The sequence below is a fragment of the Epinephelus fuscoguttatus genome, linkage group LG5 (assembly GCF_011397635.1).
Source record: "Epinephelus fuscoguttatus linkage group LG5, E.fuscoguttatus.final_Chr_v1".
In the NCBI taxonomy this organism is placed as follows: domain Eukaryota; kingdom Metazoa; phylum Chordata; class Actinopteri; order Perciformes; family Serranidae; genus Epinephelus; species Epinephelus fuscoguttatus.
The window spans coordinates 7,496,962-7,511,445 of NC_064756.1; the positions used below are offsets into that span (position 1 = coordinate 7,496,962).

General features: G+C 41.8%; 1 protein-coding gene across 1 annotated transcript in view; it reads right to left on the bottom strand.

The window, feature by feature from the left end:
• Positions 1 to 9,894: 9,894 nt before the first annotated feature.
• LOC125888249 (calsyntenin-2-like) overlaps positions 9,895 to 14,484 on the bottom strand; it is a 377,475-nt gene continuing 372,885 nt past the window's right edge. The window contains exon 17 of the mRNA XM_049575486.1: positions 9,895 to 14,457. Coding sequence (XP_049431443.1) covers positions 14,242 to 14,457 — 216 coding nt within the window. The 3' untranslated portion in view covers positions 9,895 to 14,241. The remainder of the gene's footprint in view (positions 14,458 to 14,484) is intronic.

Below are 14,484 nucleotides of genomic sequence, written 5' to 3' on the forward strand. Positions count from 1 at the left end.
CTGGCCACTGGAGTGTGAGGAGCTGTAATTGTTTGACAGTATAAACCAGACACGTAATCCCATGTTGGTAAGAGGGTTTGTTTATGAGGTGATTATGAAAGGGATTTAGTGTGCTTGGAAGCTGTGAATATACGTGGATATTCTGCTATAGAGGAGGAGGAAGAGACAGTCCCAAAGTAGTTGAAAGGACGATCCTAACTAAAGCTTTACTTACTTGTTGTGGAGCTTTTGACTGTATCATCCAGTCTTTATCAGCAAGTTGAGTTTGCTCAGCTGCCAGGGGAATGTGGGCCGTTAAACTTTCCATGATTGTGAGCACCTCTGGGACTTCTCAACTGTGTTGACTTAAAATGCTCAACAGATCATTCTTAAACAACAACATTCTTCTGTAAAAAATATTTTCATATTAAAAATGTAATAAATGTTGGCCTCCACCAGGGCTGTCCCTTGGCTCCGATTCTGTTTGTGATATTCATGGACAGGATCTCAGGGGGCAGCCGGGGGGAGGAAGGGGTGCGGCTTGGTGACCTCAGAACTGCATCTCTGCTTCTTGCAAATGATGTTGGCTTCATCACACCGTGACCTCCAGCATGCACTGGGGCGGTTTGCAGTCGAGTGTGAAGGGGTCAGGATGAGAGTCGGCACCTCCACGTTTAAGGCCATGGTTCTCTGCAGGAAAACGGTGACCTCTCCAGGTTGAGAGTGAGTTACAGCCTCAAGCGAGGGAGTTCAAGTATCTCGGGGTCTTGTTCACAAGTAAGGGCATGGAATGGATCGGTGGTTTGGCACAGCATCCACAGTGATGTGGGCGCTGTGCCGGACCGTTGTGGTAAAGAGAGAGCTGAACTGTAGGACAAAGCATTCGATTTATTGCCCCATCTGCGTCCCAGCCCTCACCTATGGTCATGAGAACTGGGTAGTGACTGAAAGAATAAGGTTGCAGATACAAGCAGCCAAAATGAGTTTCTTCAGACGGATGGCTGGGCTCAGCCTTAGAGATATCGGACATCCAGAGGGAGCTCAGAGTAGAGACACTGCTCCTTAGCGTCAAAAGGAGTCAGTTGGTGCAACACATTCTCACTCCAACCTTGTCATATATCGAGGTTTTGGTCATGGACTTTCAACGTCCACATATGACACGCAAGGTACCCTGGGTGCGTTGGTTGTTGATGTTCTGTTCAAGTTCTCTTCTGTCAAGATAGACTTTAGTTTTCACAGTAAATTTAACATTTACATACAGTCCTTTTCAAGATAAACACACTACGTCAGTACAACACCGCAAATTGATATTTTAGTTTAGTCTGTGTTTTTTGGACCTGCTCGCCCACTTGGACATTCGGCGCTTTTGTCCTTGTCCTGCCGTGTTTTCCCCTGGCACCGGCTGGCACTGTTAAACTATAACGGTAACCAGCCACAAATCATGCTGACGCAAGTCACTGCCCAAGTGCTGGATTTCTACGACTTCAGAGTGAGACTGGGTCAGTTGAGGTGGTTCAAGCATCTGATCAGGATCCTCCTGGGCGCCTCCCGTTGGAGGTGTTCCGGGCACGTCCCACTGGCAGGAGGCCCTGCGGCAGACCCAGAACACACTGGAGGGATTATATATCTTGTCTGGCCTGGGAACATCTTGGTGTCCCCCAGGACGAGCTGGAAAGCGTTGCTGAGGAGAGGGACAGCTGGAATGCTTCGTTTGGCCTGCTGGCCCCACGACCCGGCTTCAGATAGGTGGTTGAAAATGGATGGATGGATGGAATTGTATCAAATGACTTTGTGTAATGTGAAAGGGGTTGCTCAGAGTGATAAACTCAAGGAATTTATCAAGGACTCCTCAGCTACCATCGGCTTAGTGGAGCATTTAATTGTTTTGGCTTTTCAGCTTTTTGCAGGAGAAGATATTTTGAGACTACTATCATGATACTCAACAGTGGTTTCAAATGACAGCAGCAGTAAAGGTCTTAGGAAAGGAGTGCAGCTGGGTAATGTGCAGGGTTAGGGTTTCCATATACATGGTGCCCAGCCTTTCATTTGTTTGGCTCTGTGCATTGGGAGCTAAGAGTGTGCACTGAAACTGTGGGTGGTTTCTGTTTTTGTCATTGCAGTGACAGTGTCAACTTGCAAGCTGTCAATCCAGCCAGATTTATGCTTTTAACGTCCATCATTACAGACCCTGCTGTCAAGTGAGACTTTGCAGCCCTGTCTTCAGCCTCTGCCACTTTATATGAACATGCAACTGAGCCATCCATGTTGTAGGGGCCTGACTGTGACTGACCAGTCTGAATGTACTGCATGTAGCTTGCAGGAGAATTATTACTGAGTATATAGCGACCACATGAGAAGCTTTCTTGCCCATTTCTTTCACAAACAAGGCGGCAGTGCATGCTCTGTAGGTGAGTTGGAAAATAAATAGTGATATTTAGGAGGGTTACACTTAGCCGTTGTGTAAGCCAGGCTGTTTACTTGGAACACTATTCTCACTATTCTCAGTTCCTCAATGTTGTTTTGTGTTAAGCTTCCATCTCGGGCCAAATATGATGTGTTTTTCCAAAGAGGTTTTTCATTTCCTCCTGTTTTCCTGGACAGCTAACAGGCCTTGTGTTCTTAGGAAGCATTTTTGGTGAGTGAGATAATGTTACCACTTGTTGACCATTGTGGTTCACACTCTGCTTGCTTCCAGTTATCTGGTGCTGCCTCCTGCAGGTTTCTGTGCCAGCAGAGGATTTCTGACTATCAGTGAGTGTTCTTCCCATTTCTGTTTCAGGGGATGTAGTGGAGCACTGACACACCACAGCCATGCCCAAGTAGTTTGCACAGTTTTGGTTACATACATAGTTTTAGGAACATTTATTGAATTCGGTTAGTAAGTCAGTCTTCATTGGATAAGCTTGCAGCCCGGCCATCTTTGTAGGCAACTAAGCTAGAGGACTAACTTGATAATTGACAGAAAAGCTGAAGCTTTTTAGTCATCAGTGTATTTCCTTTTCCAATTTTCCATTTTTCAGTATTATGTTTGGTGGTATGGCTCTGTTTTGGGGCCTCTGCCTTTCCTAGGCCTACACAGAAAGCCTCTTCTATGCGCCTACGTGGAAAGCCTTAAAGGGATAGTGCACCTCAAAATGAAAATTCAGCCATTATCTACTCACCCATATGCCGAGGGAGGCTCAGGTGAAGTTTTAGAGTCCTCACATCACTTGCAGAGATCCAAGGGGAGAGGGGGTAGCAACACAGCTCCACCTAATGGAGGCTGACGGCGCCCCAGATTCAAACGTTCACAAACACATAATTGAAACCACAAAATATCTCCATACTGCTCGTCTGTAGTGATCCAAGTGTCCAAGACTGTGAGACATGGGCACCCCCTTCATGTGTGTTCACGTGCTTTCGCGCAAGCGCAGACACGTGAGCGTGGTGCACAGAGAGGCAGTCAGAGCTACAGGCTACAGTGAGGCTAAAAACAGAGTTCTAATGACGTTTTTCCAAACAACTTTTCATGTTGGGGCTTCAGGACTCTTGGATCACTACAGATGAGCAGTATGGAGATATTTGTGGTTTCAATTATGTGTTTTGGACGTTTGAATCTGGGGCACCATCAGCCTCCATTAGGTGGAGTTGTGTTGCTACCCACTCTCCCCTTGGATTTCCGCAAGTGATGTGAGGACTCTAAAACTTCACCTGAGTCTCCCTCGGCATATGGGTGAGTAGATAATGGCTGAATTTTCATTTTTGGGTGCACTATCCCTTTAAGGCAGAGAGAGCAAACCTCCACCACCCCAGCCTCCACCTTTCTAATTCTAAGTCCTAACATGACTCTAAGGTCAAAATAGTCTGCTTGGGCCCACTCTTTATACTCGGAGGGGTTTTCTGCATTGCGCTCCTTGTTTTAGCGCAGCATGCTGCTTGTCCGATCCAGGGAGCACCTCAAGACGGCAAACAAAATTGTATTTCCATTTGTTGCAATGAATGGTTCAATCAATGATGAGAGTATTCCTGAATTATAGTTATGGCTACTTGAGTGAGAATTATTTTAAGAGCAGTATATTCATAGCTAATGCTATAATTAGCGTTCTTGGTGCAGAGGCCACTTTAAAGATTGGATCATTTCACTTCAGAGTTGTGGAATCCATTTTGATTCAGGAGCAACAGCATGGCATCTCATTTTATTCACAACTGAAACACACATTTTGACTCTCCATCGCTCTGATTTGCACCTCTGACTAGTCTCTTACACAGATGCTGATGACATCAGCACACTGGCTGACTCTGTCGTCTGTGGACATTAGCATTGGAAAGTTTTAATAGAACTAGCGCTGGCTCCTAGCGACAGTGATGTGATTGGATCCTAACCCGTGTACTTCCATACTTCCTCGACCAACAGCTGATTAGCTTTGCCTTACACCCACCTACACCAGAATTGCTGTTCCCCGAATTGTTGTCCGTAGTACAACAGAAAAGGAAGTGTTCAGTGCATCACAAGAAGAGATTAAAATGGATATGATTTCATTTGATTCAGCTATATTGCACGTGCCGCACCTATGGCAATGCCGTCACGTGGTCTGGGTATCCCCACCCATTTCTATTACAAAACGAAAAACGAATGTCCCCAGACTCCCATTTATGAAGTAAGGGAGGCTGGTCACGCGAGACTACCTCTGACTGGCTTCTTCTCCATAGTATTAGCAGCCAAGACTCATGGGTATTGTAGAACTCATACCTATCCGCTGCATCAAATGATGATCAAAACATGATTTCTCAGAAACTATGTTTGAAAATTTAAGACTTGTTGTTTCATTATCAGTGAGAGTTTATGTGTGTTTCTATGTGAGGTAACATGAAGGACATTGTTTGAGTTAAAGCTAGGATGCATGAAAACTTGTGAGCACATGGAGCACAAATGTTGAGAGAAAGCAGAAGAGTAAAACTGACTGAGAGAGCTGATCATTATGCACTTGTGGGGATAATATTTAACAGAGATAAAATAGGGATTTTGTTCGCTAACATAAAATTTTTCTTTGCATTATATTTGTTTCTTTTCAAATTATAATAGCTTGTAAAATTCATTTTTCTGTGCTCAAAATACCCCAGCAAATGTAATGCCATACAAGTGCACAGAGACCCAGCCTTATGAAAACCCTGAAGCCTTCAGCGGCCCGACTTTGTTCACCACACTCATCCACACTGCTGCTCATCTGCAGTTTGTCTACAGCCTGAAGGTGAGTCTCATCCCTTCTCTTCAATATGTGAACCACAAAACTGTGTTTTGTAGAACATAATAACACATTTTTAATTCTGCTTGGCATTCAAGTGGGTCATTTTTACCAGTAAAATGTTAATAACCAGTGTAAAACCAATGAAACAGTCCCCTGCTCAGTGCTGGTATCATGCTTCAGGGCACTGGCAGGCTTAAAGGCCACGGTTTGCTGCATTGGCTTCAAACTCTCCAGTGTGCTCAGGCTTACTGGTTGAACTTTTCAAATCCTTTGCACACCAGCCACCGCTGTGTGACCATCTGCTGTTACTTTCAAATATCACACGGCCACTTGTATTTTGTTGTGGGGAAACAGCTCTGCTTCAATCTCTCCTTCATTGCTTTTGTTTGTGCTTCTGTGCTCACGTCTCATGCTCAGTTTTTCTCAAACAAATCACCACGAGCTTTGGCTTTCTGTCCGCGTGTGTGCAAATCAAACAGAGTCCTGATCTCAGTCGGTTACAATTAAGACTTTGTTCTCACTGCCTGAAGAAACATAATGAATAAAATTTATGGGAATAAATGTATTTTACTTCTGTTTCAGGCAAGTAGGACTTCATTATTTATATACTGCTGCCTGCTGCTTCTGTGATTGACGGGATGTCATAGCCTTTGACACTGACTGCCATCATCCAAGCAACAATATTGATACATACATCTCTCTTCTGACATGGTAAAATAAAGTAAAATATATAAATAAGGAATTGAAAACGATATTAAATGGGTGGATATTTATAGTGATGCTGCTGTCTGTTTACTGGAGAAGCTGAAGAATTTGTCAGAATCTATTTTTGTTTGTGAGTTGAGAGTGAAGGTGACAGTGCCTGGGGCTTCCCCTGCTCTTCTCTCTACACTCACAAATAAAAAAAGTGAATATTTAAATTCTTTTATATGGAGGTGGTGTGTTGTGGCATGCTTATGCAAGCAGTAAGCCTCTTGGGCGATCATTTTTAAACTGATTTTTGAGCAGGGTTTTAGTGATGAGAGGTTCTCCAAAATCATGCTAATCCCTAATTGGCTCAAGGCTGAAATCATAAATAATATTGTTAATACTGCTGCGTGCTCTGGCAAAGAGTGTGAACTGTGAAAAACACAGAGTGGGACCAGGAGAGCTGAGGTGTGACTGCGAAACTGCTCAAACGTAACACTTACAAATGTCTCAGTTTCACTGAGGAAAGCCCAGGGCTCAGACACATCAATATCCTTCATCTGCTGAGCATCATTATAATTATCATCTGCTTATTGGTGAGCTGACAGCCTTATTTGCTAAATTTGTAAGTGTCAAACCAACAGAATTTGCCAGTGGCTTAAAAGGGATGGTGTGTAGTTGTGCAGTATCGTCAATATCCACTAGATGGAGACATTTCATTGTTCATGGACTCTTGATTCCAGCAATCTGTGTCCACGGTAAAGAGACAGATGAGACAGGACAGACTACAATTACTTTGTTCTTATATTCTGACACTGTTTTGATACAGAGTCACGGGTGTAGGCAGTGCAGTTACACTCAGGCCTGTGAAGTGAGAGAGAGCTGGCCCTCCAACAGTGTGTTGGGCGGAGGATGGGCCCTTATGAGTGACTGCCACCTTAAAAACATATGTTCAAACAAGAACTCTAATTATACAATTTTAAATAATGCAAAATTAGATGCTTATTCTACATAAACTACAAAAGGATTAAATTAAATGAATAAATTCCAATTTTCTTTGGTAATTTTTGTCATATACAGAGACAATGTACAAAACAGATGATTGCTGGATAATATATATGTTAATGTTGTCCACTGTTGAGTCTCTGTTCGAGTCAATATGTGCACAATAGCATGCACTAGGGCCCGTTGGAATTACCTTACGCAATTGTACAGAGTGATAGTTGTTTCAGTGTTTTTCATTTTAATATTCTTTAAATCTGTATTGCTGTGACGTCTTGTTTTGCAATGCTGAGTTTCCCATCTGCACAACAGATTTACCCATGGGCACTAATAAAGAAACCTTGAACCTTGAACCTAAGCTACAGAATACATAAAATGTGTTTAACATGGACTTAATTAAAACAACCAACCAACCAACCAACCAACCAACTAAACATATAAAAATATTTCTATAAAGCTTTTTTGTTATTATTCAATCCATGATTGCACCCTCATTTTTTTGCACATAGAAACTGTATAAGGTAAGGTAAGGTAAGGTAAGGTAAGGTAACTTTATTTGTACCCAAAGGTAGATTTGGTTCACAGTTTAAGTGATGATTTGGCTTCATCCACACAAAACAGACAAACAGGTCAGACACAGTAACATAATAACAGTAAAAAGGTAAAGTGTCATCAGTGCGTCAATTCAAAGTGCACGACTAAAAAGGGCATGTAAAACCATTAAAATACCCAAAATATGAATTTAAAAACAATACCAAAGAAAGAAAGAAATAAAAACCGTACTGTCATTAATTCAGTTTAGTTTGGAGTGAGTTTTTGTTTTTGTTTATCTCTCCAATGGCTGATGGGACAAAGCTATCTTTATATTGCTTTGTTTTGCAGGCTGGGAGTTTGTATCTGCGGCCTGATGGGAGGGGCTGAAATTCCCCACGCAGTAGGTGGAAGCCATCTTGCAGGATGGAACCAGCCATCCTCTGTAATTGTTAAGCTGAGGTTCTCCTATCAGCCTACTATTTGATTTAGGGAGTTCTTGTTTTTTAGGGAAAGGTTACTAAACCAAGACACCAAGCAGAAGGATAAAATAGATTTGATAAAAGCATGGTAAAAGAGGGTCAATAAAGTTCGGTCAGTGTGAAAAGAAGACAGCTTTCTCAGACAACACATACGCTGGTTCCCCTTTTTATTCACAGCTTCACAGTTTGCCTCAAATGTGAGCTTATTATCAATGACTGTTCCCAGGGATTTATATTTTTCCACAGACTCTACTGCCTGACCCTTTATTACAGTGGACTCCTGGATCTGTGGGCATTTCCTAAAATCAATTTGTATGTCTTTGGTTTTCGAGATGTTCATCTGCAGGAATGACTTGTCACACCAGTCAGTAAAATCCTGAACAATAGGGCCATGTCAACAACGGAGTCGTCAGCATACTTTAAAATAAATCTGTCTGCCCTGCTGCTGCGACACATATTTGTGTACAGGATGAACAAGAGGGGGGACAGTACACACCCCTGGGGAGAGCCAGTGGAGGTGCAGGTTTGGTCAGATAGGATACCATTAACTCGCACTCTTTGTGTCCTATTAGTTAGGAAGTTAAGAATCCAGCCCACGAGATTATTACTTAAACTGAATTGCTCCACAAGCCTTTCCGTGGAGCAATTCAGCTCAAGTAATAATCTCTTAAGTAATAGTTAAGAATCCAGCCCACAAGATTAAATATATATTGTTTTATTCTATTCTAATATAAACATTTGAATTAGAACAGAACAAAGTGTATAAAAGTACCAGTAAAGGAAGAAATAAAAAGGAAATCTAAGTTATATTTAAAAGGAGGTTACATACAGTAGATACATATATGCAGATAGAAACATGCAAAATGTGTTAAATATGTTTAAGTTTAGCGTAATGTGCAGAAAAAACTTTGGTTGTAGTGGGAATGAGGGTAATTAACTAAACTAAATTAATCTAAACTAAACTAAACTAAACCCCTACCTCAGGTTCAAACCCCTCTGTGTGGACCCTGCATGTTCTCCCCGTGTCAGCGTGGGTTTCCTCCAGGTACTCCAGCTTCCTCCCACAGTCCAAAGACATGCAGGTTAATTGGTGACTCTAAATTGTCCGTAGGTGTGAATGGTTGTCTGTCTCTATGTGTCAGCCCTGTGATAGTCAGGTGATGTGTCCAGGGTGTACCCTGCCTCTCACCCAGTGTCAGCTGGGATAGGCTCCAACCCCTGTGACCCCCAACAGGATAAGCGGTTACAAAAATGAATGAATGAAAGAACTAACAATAAAACTGACACAAACAGAAATGATTGGATACCCCGTTGAGAACTGTAGGAGCTCTGTGCAGAAGCAAGAATGAGCATACTGTTAAGGATACTTGTTAAAAAAAAAAAAGCATGTGTGGCCTATTTCATACAGTACTGAGTCTTTGATAAAAGAATAAAGAGTAATCCAGTGGGGATCAGTGTCGCACCTTCCCCTGCGGAGGAGAAATAGTTGAGAGAGTGAATGGATGATTGAATTCAGTGAAATTAATGTCTGGAGAAATTTTTAAAATTGGCTGTGGCTTTGATTAAAATCCAATACTGCTGTAAACAGAGCGTATCATAATTTAACAGCAGTATTGACAATCTTTCTTCAAGTTTAAAGAGAATATTTTTGACACAATATTCACAATAAAGGGATTTTTTAGCTTCCGTTATGTTCAAAACATAACTGTGATTCCTGTCTAAATAACTGGCATCAGGCTGCACACATTGATTCCACACTGACTGTAGCTTTCCCACTTTCATAATGAGATTCTAAACTTTGTTAATCAGATAAAGGACTGAAGATTAAATTGCAGTTACAGGAATAATGCAGCGCTGACTGAAAGAAATCTCAAGCCTGCGAGAAAGCTCCAGGTCAGCAGAAACACCCACACAATCAGCGAGACCCACAGCTAGATTCCAAAACAAGTTTTTATTGGTCAATTTACAGAAAGTGCTGTAGTGACCATTCCAAAGAAAAACAGACCAAAAAAGTCCAGAAAAAAAAGAAAAGGAAAACTAAAAAAAACTTTTACACATTATACAAGGTATCCATGTTAATTTCACCGTCCTCCTCTTCTAAAACAAACGTCAGGACAACATTAGGGCTCGGGCCGATGCAAAATCCACCAAAGGTTCCAGTGGGGAAAGGGGAGGGTGCAAGGAGCGAGGTGACGTCACAAGAACAGGTGTCACAGTAGATGAGGAAAACTCTTAAACAACATATGAGATCTTTACATGAACATAGAGCTACAGTATACACATACAATAGGTTCTCCCAGCTACACCCACAGGACAGCAGCTGTCAGAGGCTCACTAGGTAGGACGGGGAAACTTTCCAGTGTTTGTGACTTTAACCAAACCTTGATTTATCTGTGGCAGACTTCAGCCACTACACGTCACATGTAACTAAACCTTCTGTTGCTTCTTTGCTATCATACGTTACACACGGACTGGATTCGGGATGGCAGCAGCCAGAGATTAATGCCCTTTCACTTCAAGGTGAGGAAACCTTCGACTGGGTTTTGTGATTACGTCAAATGTGACACTGCCAAATGCCTTCGCCTCTCTGTCCCGAGACCTGCGTCTCTGTCATTAATGCTGCATTTCACTCAGAGTTACAGGTTGGGAAAGTTTCTGGAGGGGAATGTGTAAAGTCTCTGTGCATTCTTGGTGGAAAACACAGGAAGGTTTTGTTTGCTCAATATTTTTCCAAATGTGAATGCTTATTTTGTGTCAGTGATATTTGGCAGCATAAGCTAGCTACTTACAGTGAAGGCCAGTGGTTCCCAACTGGTGGGTCATGGTCCAAAGTGGGTCCTATTCTGAATGGACTGCATGTGACTCCTAAACATGTCGTTTGTAAAAAACACACTTTATTTTTAAGTACAGTGGACTTCTGACATAGAGCTTTTATTTTGAAGTGCTGTTTCCAACTGTTGAGTGAGTGAGTGACTAAAAGACAGCTACATCACAGAGACAGCAAATGAGCTCAAAGACATGGCCAAACAAGTATGACACTGAATATATTCAAGTGTGGACCTTGAACCAATGACTAAGGAGAAATCTGGACCACATGGCTGGACCAGTTGGGAGCCGACTATTATCATGAAAATCACAAAAAGTGTATTTTAGGAAGATGATGTTTAGCATGTAAAGTGCACCCTATAGAGTTGTATTCCTGGCAGCCCAATCACCAGAAGAAAATATTGGCATTATACGTTTCTGCAAACTATGAATATGTTACATTTGCACGTTTCTACGCATTATATTAACACTTTTAATGTGATGTAGTATAGAGCTGAGTTTGTCATCTGGAGGTGGAGGGGATGATGGATGGAGTGACACCAAGGCAAGACGCCTGCCAAGCTGTCTCACCTTGGTGACCACTGTTTGAGACCAAGAAACAACAAAAGCAGTTGTGATTTAGCGGGCTGTGTTTCCATCTGTTTTCAGGCACCAGACATGTGTGTTTTGAATCTGTGGTTTGCAGAAATGTACAAGGCCAACATTTTTCAGCCGATTGTGTTGGTTTCTGGCCACCTGATGACTGTAAGCCCAATATTGACTCCCCTTTAATCTCTGTTTTGATAGAAAAAAGAACCTCCATAGCTGCTAAATGCTCCATTGTGTTCATAATGTTTGTTGTTTGGTGCTGGGCAGGTAGCGTCCAGTGGGTTTATCAGAGCGACTGGTAAACAGACTGACAAGAGGCCGAACCACAACACAAGCTGCGAGTTGTAAAACCAAAACTATAAGCTGAAAGACCATAAAAGGCTCTGCAGAGCTACAGAGTCTCTGTGGGTTCATCACTTCATGTGACACTGCATTTTATATGTAGTCATTTGATCCACTGTTAATATAAAAATATCAATTAGTGCAGCTAAAATGTTAATTTATAATATTTCTACATACTTTACTATAGTTCTTATTTGATGAATCAGAAAAAATAAATATAGGCTGATTTTTTTTTTGCATATTTGAGCCTTAATATTGACTTTAATATTTCATTGTATTTATTTATTTTTTTTTAACCATAAAATGTTCCACTTAGTACATATTCTATATTATATTATATATATTTTTGGTAAACAAATTTACAGAATCCTCATAAAAAAATCATACATTTATAATATATTTCTACATAAAAAAAACAAAATGTAAAATAAAAATATAAATTTAAAAAAAGTATGTAATTGTAAATGTAAATATGTTATTTAAGAGTCAAACAAGGATGTTGGGATTGGCCTTAAAAAATCCAGTATTAGCCAGGCAGGCTCTCATGTTGATATTTGCATTTATTGATTTTCTGTTTTGAAACTCCAGTGTCGCGGGGCAGTTTCTTTGCACTTTTCCCTTTAGAAATTTGGAATTTCTCACTTGTCAATGCAGCATTAATGACTAGTAGGAGTAAGATAGTGGTTAATTAGTGTAACTTTCTTTTAATGAGTACTTGTTATTTAGGCTCTCACTGCCGTGACCACACCTGAGACTAAGGGCCCTGACACACCAAGCCGGCAGTCGGCAATCAGTTTATGTTGGGACGTCAGTGAGCGTCTGTTGCCCTCGTTTTTGTGTTGTGTGTCCAGCAGCATTGAGACTAGGCGGCCATTGTGGCTTTTTTGGCTGATTCAGCATGTTGAATTGATGTCAGAGATAGTGGAGCTCGTTGGTGAATAAAATCAATCTGATTGGCAGTTCAACTCAGTGCACAAGAAGAGAATTAAAAGTGAGGAAAGTAAACAAATGGCTAAAGTCAAGAGGGTGTGTTTTTGAAACAAACGTGTCATATAAAGCAATATTTTTTTCCAGCCATGGTTCGCAATTGTTAGTATTATTAATCGCTAGTGCACAATCAATAGAATTTGTCCTTTCTACATCAGGTTTTATTGTTAATATGCTAACTGGCTAACTAGCATCTTTAATCCGTCTTGTTGGCCTTCTGGTTTCCTTTTTTAATGACGAATACAGACTACCACAGCCTGCTGGTGTGGAGAGTTATTTCCTCTCATGCAGGCACAGAACGCACATGCTAGCTGACCATCAACTGTAGACTCTGCAGTATGTTTAAGTGCAATTTTTTTGGCCAACACAGGTGGCATGAGGCGACACAACAGTTGACTTTCATTACTGCTAGTTCTTTGATGACGGCTTGGTGTGTCTGGGCCTTAAGGTTTAATTTGGGCAACTCTTGTGGACTATCGATGAGCAGTGAGAGGACTTTCTGTCGCATGTGATTTAGGCACATCAGACCGGTGCCTCTTCCCATCAACACCTTGCCTAGCGCACCAGTCACTATGAAGGCAGTGGCACATCCTTCCTAACAAACCCAACGTACAGTCAGCTGGAATGACTTGAAACACACACAGAGGACCGAGGGGTCAGTTCAGTGGTGACTCCTGCAGGCTGAGGGCTCAGGGTTTGTACATACATATGACGAGGTGGCATGTGTGCTGTATACAGGTGGAGAAGAGGGTCTCTGGGTGGAGAAATCTGTGTTAGGGAGTGGGGTGGGGCTGGAGGTGGGGGTTGGGGGGGGTCACCTACTATACTCAATATTTACAAGAAAGGAGCGTATAAAAATTTACAAGGAGACTCCTCTGTCTTTCCCAAAAACCCAGAACTCAGACCCCTCGGCTAGTTCACCATGACTACACACAGATCATCTTTTTTTTTGTTGTTTTTGAGTACCATTGAAAATATGCTATTTCTGTAAAATCACCTGGCTTTGCCACGTAGGCTAGAATAAAGACTGATAAATAACATGAAGTATACAAACCAAAAATAGTCAGTTTCTTTACTTTTGCAACTCAGTTTTCTTAAATAAAGACTGTTTTGCATTTTTATGGGACATCAGAAATCTCACTGTGGAACACATGTGACACAAACTGAATGTATGGTGCAGGGATTCATCGACATAATGAGATTCAAACAACTCTATTTCACTAAGGATCGTAGTTGTGGTGCAGACTGTAATGGGAGAGAGATAACTCGATGAAAGACAGCTCTCAGGGGATGCCTGAAATTTGGTGAGCTGTCCCTTTAAGACAGATGAAAGGCTTTTGATTGACGAGCAGTTTTAGTGTCGTATTATTTCTTATCAGCTGTAGAAAATGGGAGGTTTTCTGACAAGGCTAAGGTTAAATCATTGCACTGTTTGCATTTCAGTGGAGTCTTCCAGTAGGGGGGGGTATAACCTCATTTTTAGAGCATCAACATCACATAAAGTCTTTTTGTTTCAACCATCTGATTTGAGGTTTCAGTATGGACGTGCTGCAGAATGTGTGTGTGCATGTGAGTGACTGTGAGTGTGTGTTTCAATAAGATATCGTTGTTTTGTCCCAGTTTTGGCCCCTCTTGCTCAGGCGTTGCATCCTGGGTAGCTGGACGTCCACTTCCTCCTCGCTGTCGTCTGACTCAGCGCTGGTGATGTCATCCTCTTCCTCCTCTTCGTCTTCCTCCTCCTCTTCTTCCTCCTCCTCCTCCTCCTCCTCGCTGGCCTCCTCCTCTGCAGCCTGGGGCTCCTCCAGGTTCTGTGGTGAGAAATATTCAGTGTTTCA